This window comes from Gadus chalcogrammus, chromosome 7, assembly GCF_026213295.1.
Source record: "Gadus chalcogrammus isolate NIFS_2021 chromosome 7, NIFS_Gcha_1.0, whole genome shotgun sequence".
Taxonomy (NCBI): Eukaryota; Metazoa; Chordata; class Actinopteri; order Gadiformes; family Gadidae; genus Gadus; species Gadus chalcogrammus.
Window position 1 is genome coordinate 28,304,675 of NC_079418.1, and position 15,110 is coordinate 28,319,784.

Consider the following 15,110-nt stretch of genomic DNA (forward strand, 5'->3'; position numbering starts at 1 on the left):
GCAACCCTGCGGTTACCAGCCAACCCGCCAGTGGCGGTTCTACGCGTTACGCCCTGGGCAAGACTTCCTCCGGGGGGGGGGGGTATTTTTTTACTGCTCGTGGCGCGCCCCATGTGATTTGGCGCCCCCCACAAATATGGCGCCCCGGGCAGCTGCCTGGTTCGCCCGTGCCTGAAACCGCCACTGCAACCCGATCTACCTCCTGAGCTACTGCCACCCTGTATGGGGTGAGGGGGGCACTCCTCAGAGCCGTCCAATCTCTGTAATACCAAAGCGAGAGCTGTGTCCGCGTTCTTGGCAGCCAGTCAGTTTCGTATTCATGGAATGGTTATCGAGGCGTGGCCGCGGTGGCAGTTCGGTGGTCTGGGGATCTCATCACGGCTTCTTGCAGATGATGTGGTCCTGATGGCATCATCGGCCTGTGACCTTCAGCACTCACTGAATCGGGTGGCAGCCGAGTGTGAGCGGCTGGGATGAGGATGAGCACCGCTAAATCTGAGGCCATGACTCTTAGCAGGAATCCAGTGGATTGCCTGCTCCGGGTAGGAAATGAGTCCTGTGCCCAAGTGAAGGAGTTCAAATATCTCGTCTTGTTCACGAGTGAGGGTACGTGTGAGTGATGGAGCGTGGGATTGGCCGGAGAAACGGAGCAGCGGAGGCGGTATTGCGTTCGCTTTATGGATGATGACCGAAAGAACGAGATTGACGAGATTGATTATATTATAGATATAAAAATAAGTAACTGCCACTCTCGATTTTGTCCAACCAGAAATCCCATCTGTTTATGCTGAGATCCCTCCAACACATTTGACAAGGGCTTGTAACAGGCCTGCGGCTGCCACCGGCAATTTTGTTGAAAGATACTTTCAACAAGCATAACAAAAAATGCTTCTAAAATAAATGTTCTACCCTAGCTCGTGAAGAAGTCACACAAGTGCACATGACATCATCCCCAGCGTAGGCATTGTCACCATGCCTACAGTGGTGTTGATGTCAAATGATCGCATCACCTACCGGTCAATGGAAAAGGGACCCGATATATTGGGAGACTTGGCAACACTCAGAGCATCCCTGGGTTTACGAGAATAATCACCACTATACTATCCACTCTGTACTCAGAACAATTGTTTGTATGTATGCGGAAGGGATCTTTTTTCTTCCTTTTACGTACAGAACAGAGTGGTTATAGGATTGTTTTGGGACCATTTGGTTGTCGTCTTATTGGTCCTTTGTAACATTGTCCTTAATGACCTTACGGTTTTTAGCTGTGATGCAGAGTGCAGGACATTTGAGGGTCAATGTTAGTGGTACCGTGGAGTATCAAACTTCACAGCAGATGATTGTGTTCTGCACTTTGTCTGTTGGGATATGCTGTACTTTTCTCTACATAAACTGTGTTCTGTTGTACATCTTGAGGAGCAAGCCAGTTTTTTGTGAGACTTCCCGTCACATTCTGTTGTTTAACCTTCTCTTCACAGATACTGCCTATCTTGTGAATAGTTTGTCGCTCTACTTACTTGCTGCTTTCAGGTTGAGGCTGAAATTTGATGTTTGTGGTTTGCTCATAAGCTTTGGTGTTTTCGTAGACATTGTCTCACCTCTTACTCTGTCAGTGATGTCCCTTGAGCGATATGTGGCTGTGTGCTTTCCTATGAGACATGCAAGCCTTGTCACCGTCAGAAACACAGGAGCAGCCATCGCTGCTGTGTGGACCATATCTGGTGGCAATGTTCTAATGCAAGGGCTAATACTAGTTGGTTGGAAAGATTATTTTGATTTAAATGTGGAAATGAAAGACTTCTGCTCGAAAGAGGCACTGTTTGTGGCACCGATGTCCAGTGCAATGGATAAAGCATTTTGTGCTGTTGTGTTTGCATTCGGGGGAATAGTAGCTATTCTTTCCTATGTTGGTGTGACGTTGGTAGCCAGGTCAGCCTCGACAGACAAAGCCTCTGCTGGCAAGGCTGGAAAAACTGTTTTACTTCATATGATTCAGTTGGTGCTGATCCTCATCGCTACCATCTACTCTAGTATTCTCCAAAGCCTTGCTAGAATAGTGGACAGAACCACTTTGATTCGTCTCTACAACAGTTTTTTTGTGGTTTTGAATCTATTATCCAGGTGTTTCTCTGCTCTTATCTATGGGCTCAGAGACCAAACCATCAGACCTCTCCTCTTGAAAGGGCTCTGTGGTCATCATGAATGCTTGGCCCCCACAAATCTGTTGATGTCAAAACAACCATGTAATCTCAATCACCTTGTCTTCACTTCTTAACCCGTTTTCTTATGTAACCAAATAGTTAGATGTAGTCAGGTTCATTCTAATTTTCATTAGATCAGCTGATGATGGCCAGATCATGTTACCAAGTCCAAAATCAAATACTTTAAAGAGAACCGCTATTTATCGTGAAATCAATCATCATTGGAATAATTACCCACTGAATATTCGTAAATTGAATAGCAAAGTATCTTTTAAGCACCATTTGAGAATGCACTATTTAAATATTTTGAGTTGGGATCACTGGACATACACTGTATGAATGCTATAGTGATTGTATGACCCATGAATGTATAACTTTTTCTGAGTAATATCTGATGATGTTTATAATGATTTACTGCTTTTCGATTATCATTGTTAACTGAATTACGATTTGTGTCCTGTGTATTGCTATGTTTTTTGTCTTTCTGTGTGGACCCCAGGAAGACTAGCTCATCCCACTTTGGTGACAGCTAATCAGCTTATCAGGTCAGCTGATGATGGCCAGATCATGTTACCGAGTCCAAAATCAAATGCTGTTAAGAGAACAGTTATTTATCATGCCATCAATCATTCGAATAATTGCCCACCGAAAATACGTACAATTATTAGAAAAATAACTTTCAGGTACCATTTGAGAATGCACTATTTAAATTTGTGAGTAGGGATCACTGGACATGAACTGTAAAAATGCAATAATGACTAATACCAATTAATGTCATAACTTTTTCTGAATAATTTCTGATGATGTTTATAATGATTTACTGCTTTTGGATAATCATTGTTTACTGTTTCACGATTTGTATCTTGTGTATTGTTATGTTTGGTGTCTCATTGTGTCGACCCCAGGACGACTAGCTCATCCACTTTGGTGAAAGCTAATGGGGATTCTTTTAAACAATAAACATTAAATAATAAACCATGAAATCGACAAAAAGAAATAAAAACCTTGTCTAGATACATGAAAGGGTTGATCTATATTTGTAAAAGGTCTATTTTTCTCTAGAGACAACAGATTTTTAACTAGGGGCACTTGTTTTGGATTCAGGTCAGATCACATGTGACCCCTTTGCCCTTACCAGCGAAAGGGCCACTCTGACTCTTGGTGAACATAAATTAAGAAAATAACAAATGACATTCGCTAAAGGTTATATATTGTCAAAATTAAAAAGTTATGCAAGTACCTAGTGCTATCCCAAAGCATTGCAGCATGTCAATGGTTTAAAGTAATTTAGTGTGATTGGAAATGAAAAATAAAAACTGCTTTATGCTTCTTAAACAATAGCTACAGTATAGTTGTTTAATGTTACCTGTTAGGTTATATCAATTTATTTAAAAGTGTTTCAAGCTCATCTTTGATAAAAAAGATGCACACAGTTATTTTGTGTATCTCTTTTAATGTAAATACACGTTTTTTTGAATGTTGTATTTTCATTATCATCATATTGATGAAAATGTAATGTATGTCATATTGTAATGTATATCCTTAATTATCATCAATAAAAATTGTGATAATAGGAGGGAGAGTGATTAATTTAACTAATTTTGAAGCTGCACCAGGTAGTCTGCATGCATCCTACAGGTGTGTATTGTCATTCCTTTATGAGCTGAAAGATGTATGATAGGAACTCGATGGGGTTAAAACAAATGGGCACCTGTTTATATCTAAGAAACTTGATCCCCCAGCCAGAGTTGTGCAGTAGTAACATTTTCACATACTACAATGACCACATGACCTGTAGTACACCAAACCTAGCAACCCAGGTCCTAATAAAGGCCAATGCAACGTTGGCGGTTGTTGGCCAGTTTATGCTTCCCTGCCACGAAGGCTGGTGGTAATCAAATTGTAGGCCTTGTGTCATTGCTAATGGATACACCCTGGATCTGAAACCTTGGACTTGGCATTAGCCTGCAGATAGCAGCCCCTGGGACCAGCCGGACATCATATGTGCTTCGGCTGGGGATGGGTCCCGGCCTCAATGTGGTGTTGGGGTGATGTGGGAGTGTGTGTGGTTGGATGATAGTTGGCTTGGGTTATCTCAGTCATAGTTGAGAAGGAATTGGGGTAAAAGATTGTTGGCTTTGACTCCCTGAAGTACATGAACCGCGACATGGAGAAAGGGATTGTTGCCCGCGGTTGCCTCCCGCCGGAGCCCCGGAGCCCGCTGCCCGCTTCCGAGGCACCAGCGCCTCGGAAGCGGGCAGCGGGGCTCCGGCGGGAGACAATGGGAGTGTGTGTGGATGGATGATAGTTGGCGGGAGACATTTGTGGTCCTCAATCGCGGGCAACAATCCCTTTCTCCTCCATGTCGCGGTTCAGCATTCTTAAGATTGTTGTGGAAGTGCAAGAACCAGAGACGTCGGAGAACCCGAAGCAGTCGTTTGAGATTCATAATATCGTCTTGAACCGCACACAGATTGTGGCCGTGATAATATATATTATATGATATAGATATCCATGTATAATATGATATCACTTAGGTATATAGCTCCAGGACTCCCGCTGGAGCACCCGGAGTGTTCTAGAATATTTACAGAACACGGATTTTGATTATAATGCATGCCTCTTCTGTATTTCTTTCTTGAGATTTTGTGCCCTCTGCAGGTCAAAAGGCCATAAATAGGAAAGAGACCGGGAAGGAGGCGTGGCCGACTGAGAGCGCACATCTTTTTGACCATGTCTCAGCTTGCTTGTTTGTTGCGCATGCTGCTCTTTATAAATGCTTGAGTTAATATATCCAGTCTGCCTTATTATTTATTGAACAAGATAAAGGTAATTAAAACCCATCTATGTTTGGAACACTGGATTTTTTGTGGATCTTCATTTTTTGGTTTATAGCAAGCAATACAAGGGTCAAGGATTCCCTTAGTCGTCACTGAGTGACAAGGAAAAACTCAGGACCAATCAGTCATATCAGTAGTCTAAAAGCTAGCTTTGGACCTTGGAAAACCTAATGGATCATTTGGATTGGAAACCCAAAGTCGCACCAGGCACGGGTCGCAAAGGAACAAAGCAACGTTGAAACCAAACAAACTCCGAGGCAGCTGGTAGGCCTCTTCTAATTTGAAACAATTAAGAAGGACTTCTATAGTGCTCTAGGAGCCGAAGTTTGGAGGATTTCGTTAGAAAACTATTTAATTTGAAGTTTAGCGGACTTTAAGTTGTTAGAAGACATTTTGAAGGTGCAGTAGACTGATGCACGCAGTTATGCCCAGCGCGAGTAATTCTAGTAGGTAGAAATATTATTTGTTGGAAAGATTTGATTTTTTAAGAAGATTGTAGTTCATGGAATTGATATGGCTGATGGCGCAGAAAATGCCGAAGACCCCGTTGTGCAAACCAATAGGCTACTGAAGATATGGAAAATGTTCCTGAAAACGCGGGTGTTTTGCGCAATGCCAGAAAGACTAAGCTTGGCTGGGTTACGGGCCGAATGGACTTCATTGAAGGCATGATGAGTGATAAATCAAACGTTAAAAAGGTTATTGAAATTTTAATAAGTTTGGATTGAATGAGTTAGAAGCTATTCCTAAGGAATGATTGTTGAATGAGTTAGAAGCGATTCATAAGGAATATCAAAATTGAAGTAAGAGGATCGCGAATTTGATAATAACTCATGGTTTAAACCCAAGAGAGAAAGCCAAAGGATATTTATGGAGGGCATGGATGATTGGCTACTGGCATGCGAGAAGAATGGCGAGGAAGGTGAAATAGGCCCAGAGGACAGCATTTCAGTAACTCATTCTAAAAACGCGTCCGACGCAGGATCAAAGGCCTCAGTAACCTCCTCTGCTGTAGGCCGTGCGGCAGCGGAGAGGGCTGTGCTAGAAGTCAAATTGGAGGCTCTTAAACAAAAGCATGCTATAGAGGCCGAAGAAGCAGAACTGTCTAAGAGACAAGAACATTTGAGGAAACAAAAGGAAATGTTAATCCTCAGATATGAATTGAATTGGAATGAACAAGTATTTAAAGAAAACACTCAAAACAAAGGAACTTGGAAAGGAATATGAACCAACATTTTAAAATGTTCATACTAAAGGAATCCAAGATGCAAGTGTCCTCATGCTCCTCTACCAGGTCAGCTTCACGCCCTAAGAGAGCCCAATTTTGGCCATCTGGCCAGATGATGGCCAAAATTGATCTGATCTGGCCATCTGGCCAGATCAGTCAAAGTATATGTCCTATGCCCAACCTATGCATTATCATCCACAACCCCTTAACAAGACTTCTTATGAGCCTTTACAACCCCGCGTCCCCTCTAGCCAAACAAGGCCCTCACAAACCACTGAACAAACCCAGGGGCCGCCATCACGGCCTCACTCCAGACGATGCCACACAAGTGATACACCAATGGCTCCTCCTGAAGCTCCTATTGGAAACCCACAGGATACTGCTCACCTCTACGGCATTCTACGGAGGCAAAATTATATCACAGCTTCACTGATAAGGTAACAGGACAAATCATTTTTGCCACGAAAAGAGATGAAGGTATTTAGTGATGATCCAATTGAATGCATCTCGTATCTACACTAATCCTGCGGCATGTGCACAAGACCACAGGTCATGGTGGGAGGAATCATATGCTTTCTGAACTCCGCAAAAAATATTGGATAATAAATGCAAATTCAGCAGCCAGAAAGATTCTCGCCAAATGTGTTGCGTGCAGGCGACACAGAGCCAGAGTTGGAGAGCAAAAGATGTCCGCCTTACCACAGGAAAGACTACTGCCTGACTTACCCCCATTCACCAACACCGGTGTGGACTACTTTGGTCCTGTTGGAATTAAGCGAGGAAGAGCAGTAGTGAGAAGATGGGGTGTAATATTCACATGCATGACCAGCAGAGCTGTTCATATTCATCAACATGAACTCATGTGAACTCATCAAACTCATCAACAGACTGCAGATCATTCAGAACTCAGCCGCCCGGATCATCACCCGCACCAAATCATCTGACCACATCACCCCTGTCCTCATTCAACTTCACTGGCTCCCAGTACACTACCGTATCCAATACAAAACCCTACTCCTCACCTACAAAGCTCTCCACAACCTAGCCCCCAGTTATCTCTGCGACCTCCTCCAAGAATACACTCCCTCCCACTCCCTCCGCTCAACCTCTGCTGGACTACTATGTATCCCCACATCACGACTCACTACAATGGGTGCCCGGTCATTCAGCTGTGATGTTCAGCACCCAGGCTCTGGAACTCGCTCCCCCCACACATAATACAGTCAGACACCATTACAACCTTCAAGTCACAACTCAAAACTCACCTGTTCAAACTCGCACACAACGTCTAACAGATCACTGTTTTGATTGTTTTTTTTGTTTTGTTTTGTCTTGTTTTATTTATTTCTTATTGCTTATGTTTATTTATTTATTTATTTATTTTTTCCACAATGTCTTTTTTTTTAAAAAATGTATGATGACTATATGCTCTGTAAGGTGACCTTGGGTGTCTTGAAAGGCTCCTCTAAATTAAATGCATTATTATTATTATTATTATATTGAAGTAGCCAACTCCTTGGACACAAGTTCCTGTATCAATGCTCTCAGACGCTTCATCTCTGGGAGAGGACAAGTGAAGCGCCTGCGTTCAGACAATGGCAGTGCGAAGAGAGAACTGCAAAAGGCATTCTCTGCAGTAAAACAGGACCAGATACAAAAAACACTCAGAGAACAGGGCATAGAGTGGACGTTTAACCCACCAGGCGCATCACACCACGGAGGCATATGGGAAAGGATGATCAGATCAATAAGACAAGTCCTCTGTTCTGTCTTGAAAGAGCAAACCGTACAATACAAGCATCAAGGATCAAGGTCACCGAGTGACTTAGTCTGAGGTATGGGCATATTTTGGGTGTTATAAGAATGCCGAGGTACAGTTGATTGAAGACCTGTTATCCTGTCTGCAGAACTTGCAAGAAAAAAAGATTCTGCTAAAGGCAGCAATACGTTGAATCTTATGACTCATCTCTGTGACCATCACCCACAACTGTATAGCCAATGCAAGGTAAGTTACCGTTGACGTTTTAGAGGAAATGCATGGGTATTCTTTTTATTTTTATTTTAATGTCATCAATACTTGAACATTTGGATTTGATTACAAACAATTGTACTAGTTATTTTTGTCATTTGTTTATAGTGGTTATTTAACTTTTGGCTATTTAACTTTTGGCTAGTTTACTTGTACAGTGTTTATGTGTACAGTTTTACATTTTAATAAAAGAAAATAAGTATATAATAAGCCAAATAAGCTGTTTAAATGCTTAACCATTTTTCCTTTGATGTTAAAAGTTGCACTTTTGATAAAATAATACATAAATAAATATAATAAAGACTGTTACACATTTTTGAACTATTTCAGTTTGCGTAGGCCTATTATTTGCGATAATACCGGAAAACGGGATAATTTTGGTAACAATGAAGGTAAAATGTTCATACCGTTACATATCTAGTAAGTATCCTTTGTAGCATTGACAATACTACCTCGCGTTAAGGGCCGGGAGGAACCCTTAAGCCCTGAACACTTTTGGTGGAGTGTCGTGTGACCAAATCTATAAGCCAGACAGCCGGACAGTAAAAATTTCTCAAAACCTCAAAACATACAGATAAACATATTAGCTAATTTTCATAATGCTACAATTTGAGATAAAACAGGAGGTTCACTATCACTTTAATAGAATGGCCATATTCTAGTTCAGAAATAACATGTCACACACTATATTTCCATATGTTTAAATGTAATTGAAACCCTAGTTTCAGCTCAAATTCGAATACTACAAAATAAAAAGAATAGTTTGGGGCTGTGAGTTCTAGGAATGAGGGGGGGGGGGGGGGTTGTGTTATATAATGAGCCTGTATATGGAATGCGCCACACCCCAGTGGCATTATACCATAAATGTCCAGGAAGCATAACCCTCTCTCGGACACCAAACATAAAAATCCACCGCTACTCAGACGGAGCTCCACGCACCACTGGTGTCCCTTTGTCGTGACGTCGAAGAGAAACCCACTGAAAGACACTTTGACTTCAACAAAGAAAGCAACCTGCATTCTGCATTTCTGGCACAATCAATTCCAAAGCCTTTAATAACGATGGCGTGATGTTCATTTTTAACGTTTCAAGCGCAAGTGCAAAACAGACGGTTAACCTGTCGAACAAAATACTCAATAATTATAAAATAGATTTAAAAATAAATAACTGCCACTCTCCATTTATATAACCAGAAATCCAATCTGTTTATAGTGAGATCCCTTACATCAACACATTGGACAAGGGCTTTTAACAGGCCTGCGACTGCCACAGGCAATTTTGTCAGGGCATTTGATTTATTGACTGCTGTCATAATGTAAACACACCTTCAACAAGCATAACAAAAAATGCTTATAAAATAAATGTTCTACCCTTGCTTTAATATCTCCGTTTTTTTCAAACATACGAGTAGTTCGTGAAGAAGTCACACATGTGCACATGACATCATCCCCAGTGTAGGCATTTTCACCATGCCTACAGTGGTGATGATGTCATATGATCGCATCACCTGCCGGTCAATGGAAAAGAGACCTGATATATTGGGAGACTTGGCAGGAAAACACTCAGAGCATCCCTGGGCTTACGAGAATAATCACTATACTATCCACTCTGTACTCAGAACAATTGTTTGTATGTATGCGGAAGGGATTTTTTTTCTTCCATTTACGCACAGAACAGAGTGGTTATAGGATTGTTTTGGGACCATTTGCTTGTCGTCTTATTGGTCCTTTGTAACATTGTCCTTAATGACCTTCCGGTTTTTAGCTGTGATGCAGAGTACAGGACATTTGAGGGTCAATGTTAGTGGTAGCGTGGAGTATCAAACTTCACAGCAGATGATTGTGTTCTGCACTTTGTCTGTTGGGATATGCTGTACTTTTCTCTACATAAACTGTGTTCTGTTGTACATCTTGAGGAGCAAGCCAGTTTTTTGTGAGACTTCCCGTCACATTCTGTTGTTTAACCTTCTCTTCACAGATACTGCCTTTCTTGTGACAAGTTTGTTGCTCTACTTACTTGCTGCTTTTAGGTTGAGGCTGAAATTTGATGTTTGTGGTTTGCTTGTAAGCTTTGGTGTTTTCGTAGACATTGTCTCACCTCTTACTCTGGCAGTGATGTCCCTTGAGAGATATGTGGCTGTGTGCTTTCCTATGAGACATGCAAGCCTTGTCACCATCAGAAACACAGGAGCAGCCATCGCTGCTGTGTGGACCATATCTGGTGGCAATGTTCTAATACAAGGGTTAATACTAGTTAGTTGGAAAAAATATTTTGATTTAAACATGGAAATGAAAGACTTCTGCTCGAAAGAGGCACTGTTTGTGGCACCGATGTCCAGTGCAATGGATAAAGCATTTTGTGCTGTTGTGTTTGTATTCGGGGGAATGGTAGCTATTCTTTCCTATGTTGGTGTGACGTTGGTAGCCAGGTCAGCTTCGACAGACAAAGCCTCTGCTGGCAAGGCTGGAAAAACTGTTTTACTTCATATGATTCAATTAGTGCTGATACTCATCGCTACCATCTACTCTAGTATTCTCCTAAGCCTTGCTAGAATAGTGGACAGAACCACTTTGATTCGTCTCTACAACAGTTTTTTTGTGTTTTTGAATCTATTATCCAGGTGTTTCACGGCTCTTATCTATGGGCTCAGAGACCAAACCATCAGACCTCTCCTCTTGAAAGGGCTCTGTGGTCACCTTGAATGCTTGGCCCCCACATAACTGTTGATGTCAAAACAACCATGTCATCTCAATCACCTTGTCTTCTCTTCTCAACCCGTTTTCTTATATAACCAATTTGTTAGATGCAGTCAGGTTCATACTTATTTTATTAGATCAGCTGATGATGGCCAGATCATGTTACCAAGTCCAAAATCAATTACTTTAAAGAGAACAGTTATTTATCGTGACATCAATCATTGGAATAATTGCCAACTGAATATACGTAAGTTGAATAGCAAAGTATCTTTCAAGCACCACACGAGAATGCACTATTTAAATATTTTGAGTAGGCATCACTGGACATGCACTGTATGAATGCAATAATGATTGTAATACCCATGAATGTATAACTTTTTCGGAATAATATCTGATCATGTTTATAATGATTTACTGCTTTTCGATTATCATTGTTAACTGAATTATGATTTGTGTCTTGTGTATTGTTATGTTTTTTGTCTTTCTGAGTGGACCCCAGGAAGACTAGCTCGTCCCACTTTGGTGACAGCTAATGGGGATCCTTTTAAACAAAAAATAATAAACCATGAAACCTACAAAAATAAATAAAAACCTTGTCTAGATACATGAAAAGTTTTATCTTTATTTGAAAAAGGTCTATTAGGCTCTTGTTTTGGATTCAGGTCAGATCACAGGTGACCCCTCTTGCCCTCACCAGCTAAAGTGCCCCTCTGACTCTTGGTAAACATAAATAAAGAAAATACATTTACATTTAGGGTATTTAGCAGACGCTTTTATCCAAAGCGACTTACAATAAGTACATTTGTCATAAGAAGTGTAACAATATATCGTGTCGGTACAGTAAAGATGTTCATAGAACCAAGTGCAAGTACTAACAATCGCTAGGCTAACCCATTCCCCGTGTACAGCAGTGATAGCAACTACTGCAGATGCTACACAATTCATAAAAACAACGTGGATTAAGTGCGTACAATAAGTACGTACATTAAGTGCCAGGACGTACAACATATAATGGTGGCCGGAAGGGACTGGATAGCTATGCAAAGTCGAGGTGAACTCTGAACAGGTGAGTTTTGAGTCTTCTTCGGAAGCTGGTGAGCGATTCTGCGATCCTGACATCGGCAGGGAGCTCGTTCCACCACTGAGGTCCCAAAACAGAGAAGAGTTGTGACTTCGTTGATCGACCTTTGCTTGCTCTTAGCGATGCCAGTGGAGGTCCCGGAAGAGGGGGGTCACATGGGAGAACTTAGGTAGGTTGGACACGAGGCGCGCTGCCGCATTCCGGATACGCTGCAAATGTTTAATCGCAGAGGCAGGGAGTCCAGCCAGGAGCGAGTTGCAGTTGTCGAGGCGGGAGATGACCAGCACTTGAACTAGGAACTGAGCTGCTATCCTTGTGAGGAAGGGCCGGATCCTGCGGATGTTGTAAAATGCAAATCTGCAGGATCGTGACACCGCGGTGATGTTTGCGGTGCAGCATAACTGATTGTCCAGTACCACACCGAGGTTTCTGGCAGTTGGGGAAGGAGATACAGTGATGTTCTCAACGGTGACTAGTAAGTCCATGTGTGGGCAATCTTTCCCTGGCATGAGGAGGAGCTCAGTCTTTTCGAGGTTTAGGCTCAGGTGATGGGCAGTCATCCAAGTGCTGACGTCTGCCAGACACCCAGATATGCGTATTGCAATCAGGGTTTCGTCAGAGGAGGGGAAAGAGAGAAATAGCTGAGTGTCGTCTGCGTAGCAGTGAAAGGAAAAGCTGTGTAATTTAATTACAGAGCCCAGAGATCTGGTATAGAGGGAGAACAGAAGAAGCCCCAGTACAGATCCTTGAGGGACACCAGTGTCAAGCATGCAAGGTTTGGAAAAGGAGCCATTCCATGTTACCTGATAGGTGCGAATCGTCAGGTAGGATGTGAACCAGGAAAGGGCAGATTCAGCAATGCCAAGTTCGGCAAGAGTGGCAAATGCTGCGGACAGGTCGAGGAGAATGAGAACTGATTAGAGGGATGAGAATCTGGCAGCACGGAGGGACTCAGTCACCGCGAGGAGAGCCGTCTCAGTGATGTGTGCCTTCTTGAAGCCTGACTGGTGAGGGTCAAGCAGGTGGTTAGATGAGAGATAGGAGGAAAGTTGGTTTGCGATGGCGCGTTCCAGTGTTTTAGGGAGGAATGAAAGAAGAGATACCGGTCTGTATGTCGGTGGTGTCAAGGGTCGGTTTTTTGAGGAGAGGCTTTATTCTGGCAGTCTTGAAAGATGCTGGAACAATGCCTGAAGTGAGGGAGGAGTTGATAAGCGCTGTGAGAAATGGCAGGAAGTCGCTCGAGACGTCCTGGAGGAGTGAGGAAGGGATAGTGTCTAGGGGGCAGGTGGTGGCATGGTTAAATGTTATTATTCTGTTGACCTCTTCGGAGGTGAGAGGGATAAATAGTGTAAAAACAGAGATGGAGATGGGAGGAGGGAGGATGGTGGCAAGGATAAGAGAAGCTAATGTCCTTCGCTTTCTGGGTAAAGTAGGTAACAAAGTCATCAGCAGAGAAGTAGGAAGGAGGTGGGGGGGGAAGGAGGGTTGAGGAGGGAAGAGAACATGAAAAACAGTTTCCTGGGGTTTGAGGCAGAGGAGTTGATTTTGGTACGGTAGAAGGCAGATTTGGCTGTTGACACAGTGGAGGAGAAATCTGAGAGAAGGCGAATATATTGAGATAGATCATTAGGACAGTCTGATCTCTTCCATTTCCTCTCAGCTGCCCGTAACTCTGCTCTATAAGTCCGCAGAGATTCGAAAAGCCAAGAAGGGGTTGGTTAGGAACACGCAGGTCTGGAGTGGAAGGGACAGAGGGAGTCCAAAGAGGAGGAGAAGGATGAGAGCAGAGTGTCAGAGGATTCCTCGGTGGATAGTTGAGAGTAATAACTAATGACATTCGCTAGTTATATATGGTAAAAAGTGATTAGTTATGCAGATACCTAGTGACATCCCAAAGCATTGCAGAATGTCAATGGTTTAAAATTTATTTTGTGAAAGAAAAAGATTGATTGGAAATGAAAATGTGATTACAAAGTGCTAAATGTTTTAACTGGAATATAAATGGTTTATGCTTGTTAAAATGGAAGGAATGAGAGGAAACTACTAAAATACACTTTGACGTCAACAAAGAAAGCCACCTGAATTCTACATTTCTGACACAATCATTGCCAAAAGCCTTTAATAATGCTGGCTTAATGTTCATTTTTAACTTTTCTCGGGCAAGGGGAAAACAAACAGTTGACCTGTACAACAAAATACTTTTGAATGTTTTATTTTAAGGGTGACGGGTAAATTACTCTAAAAACTGAGGAATCATCCATCTCTAGTTTCCTTGTCCTTACTTCAATGCAACGTTATTATCTCCTTTCAATATGTAAAATAATGCTATATTCGCAAACAATAATATTGTGTCATATCTGCATTGTATTTAAAAAACACTATTTTAAAAACATAGCCCTCGTATAATTATATTAGATTTAAATATAAATAAGTACCACTCTCCATTTTGTCAAACCAGAAATCCCATCTGTTTATACTGAGATCCCTCACATCAACACATTTGACAAGGGCTTGTAACAGGCCTGCGACTGCCACAGGCAATTTCGTCAGTGCATTTGATTAATTGAGTGCTGTCATAATGTAAAGATACTCAAAACAAGCATTACAAAAATGCTTCTAAAATAAATGTTCTACCCTTGCTTGAACATCTCAGTTTTTTTTTTTCAAACATGTGAGTGGTTTGTGAAGGAGTCACATGTTCATATGACATCATTCCCAGTGTAGGCATTGTCACTATGCCTACACTTGTGATGATGTCAAATGATCGCATCACCTGCCGGTCAATAGAAAAGAGACCTGATATATTGGAAGAAATGGCAGGCAAACGGTCAGACCATCCCTGGGTTTCTGAGAATATTCACCACGATACTATCCACTCTGTACTCAGAACAATTTTATGGATGCATGCGGAAGGGATTTTTTTTCTTCCTTTTACGTACTGAACATAGAGTGGCTACAGGATTGTTTGGGGACCATTTGGTTGTCGTCTTATTGGTCCTTTGTTGTCCTTAATGACCTTACTGTTTTTAGCTGTG

The 15,110-nt window shown here is 42.0% G+C and overlaps 2 protein-coding genes across 2 annotated transcripts; both read left to right on the forward strand.

Moving 5' to 3' along the window:
* The first annotated feature begins 503 nt into the window (after positions 1–503).
* On the forward strand, positions 504–2,443 carry LOC130386099 (odorant receptor 131-2-like). The gene is made up of 2 exons (XM_056594877.1): positions 504–606; positions 1,266–2,443. The coding sequence occupies exons 1-2, from the start codon at positions 504–506 to the stop codon at positions 2,273–2,275; spliced, it is 1,113 nt and encodes a 370-aa protein (XP_056450852.1). The 3' UTR covers positions 2,276–2,443.
* Positions 2,444–10,133: 7,690 nt separating this feature from the next.
* LOC130386100 (odorant receptor 131-2-like) lies at positions 10,134–11,018 on the forward strand. The gene has a single exon (XM_056594878.1). It carries the CDS (start codon positions 10,134–10,136, stop codon positions 11,016–11,018), a length of 885 nt encoding a protein of 294 aa, XP_056450853.1.
* Positions 11,019–15,110: the final 4,092 nt, after the last annotated feature.

Coding starts and splice junctions, on each gene's coding strand:
- LOC130386099 (XM_056594877.1), top strand. CDS start 504: ATGACTCTTAGCAGGAATCCAGTGGATTGCCTGCTCCGGGTAGGAAAT. Junction 607..1,265: donor CGTCTTGTTCACGAGTGAGG/GTACGTGTGAGT, acceptor TACGGTTTTTAG/CTGTGATGCAGAGTGCAGGA.
- LOC130386100 (XM_056594878.1), top strand. CDS start 10,134: ATGATTGTGTTCTGCACTTTGTCTGTTGGGATATGCTGTACTTTTCTC.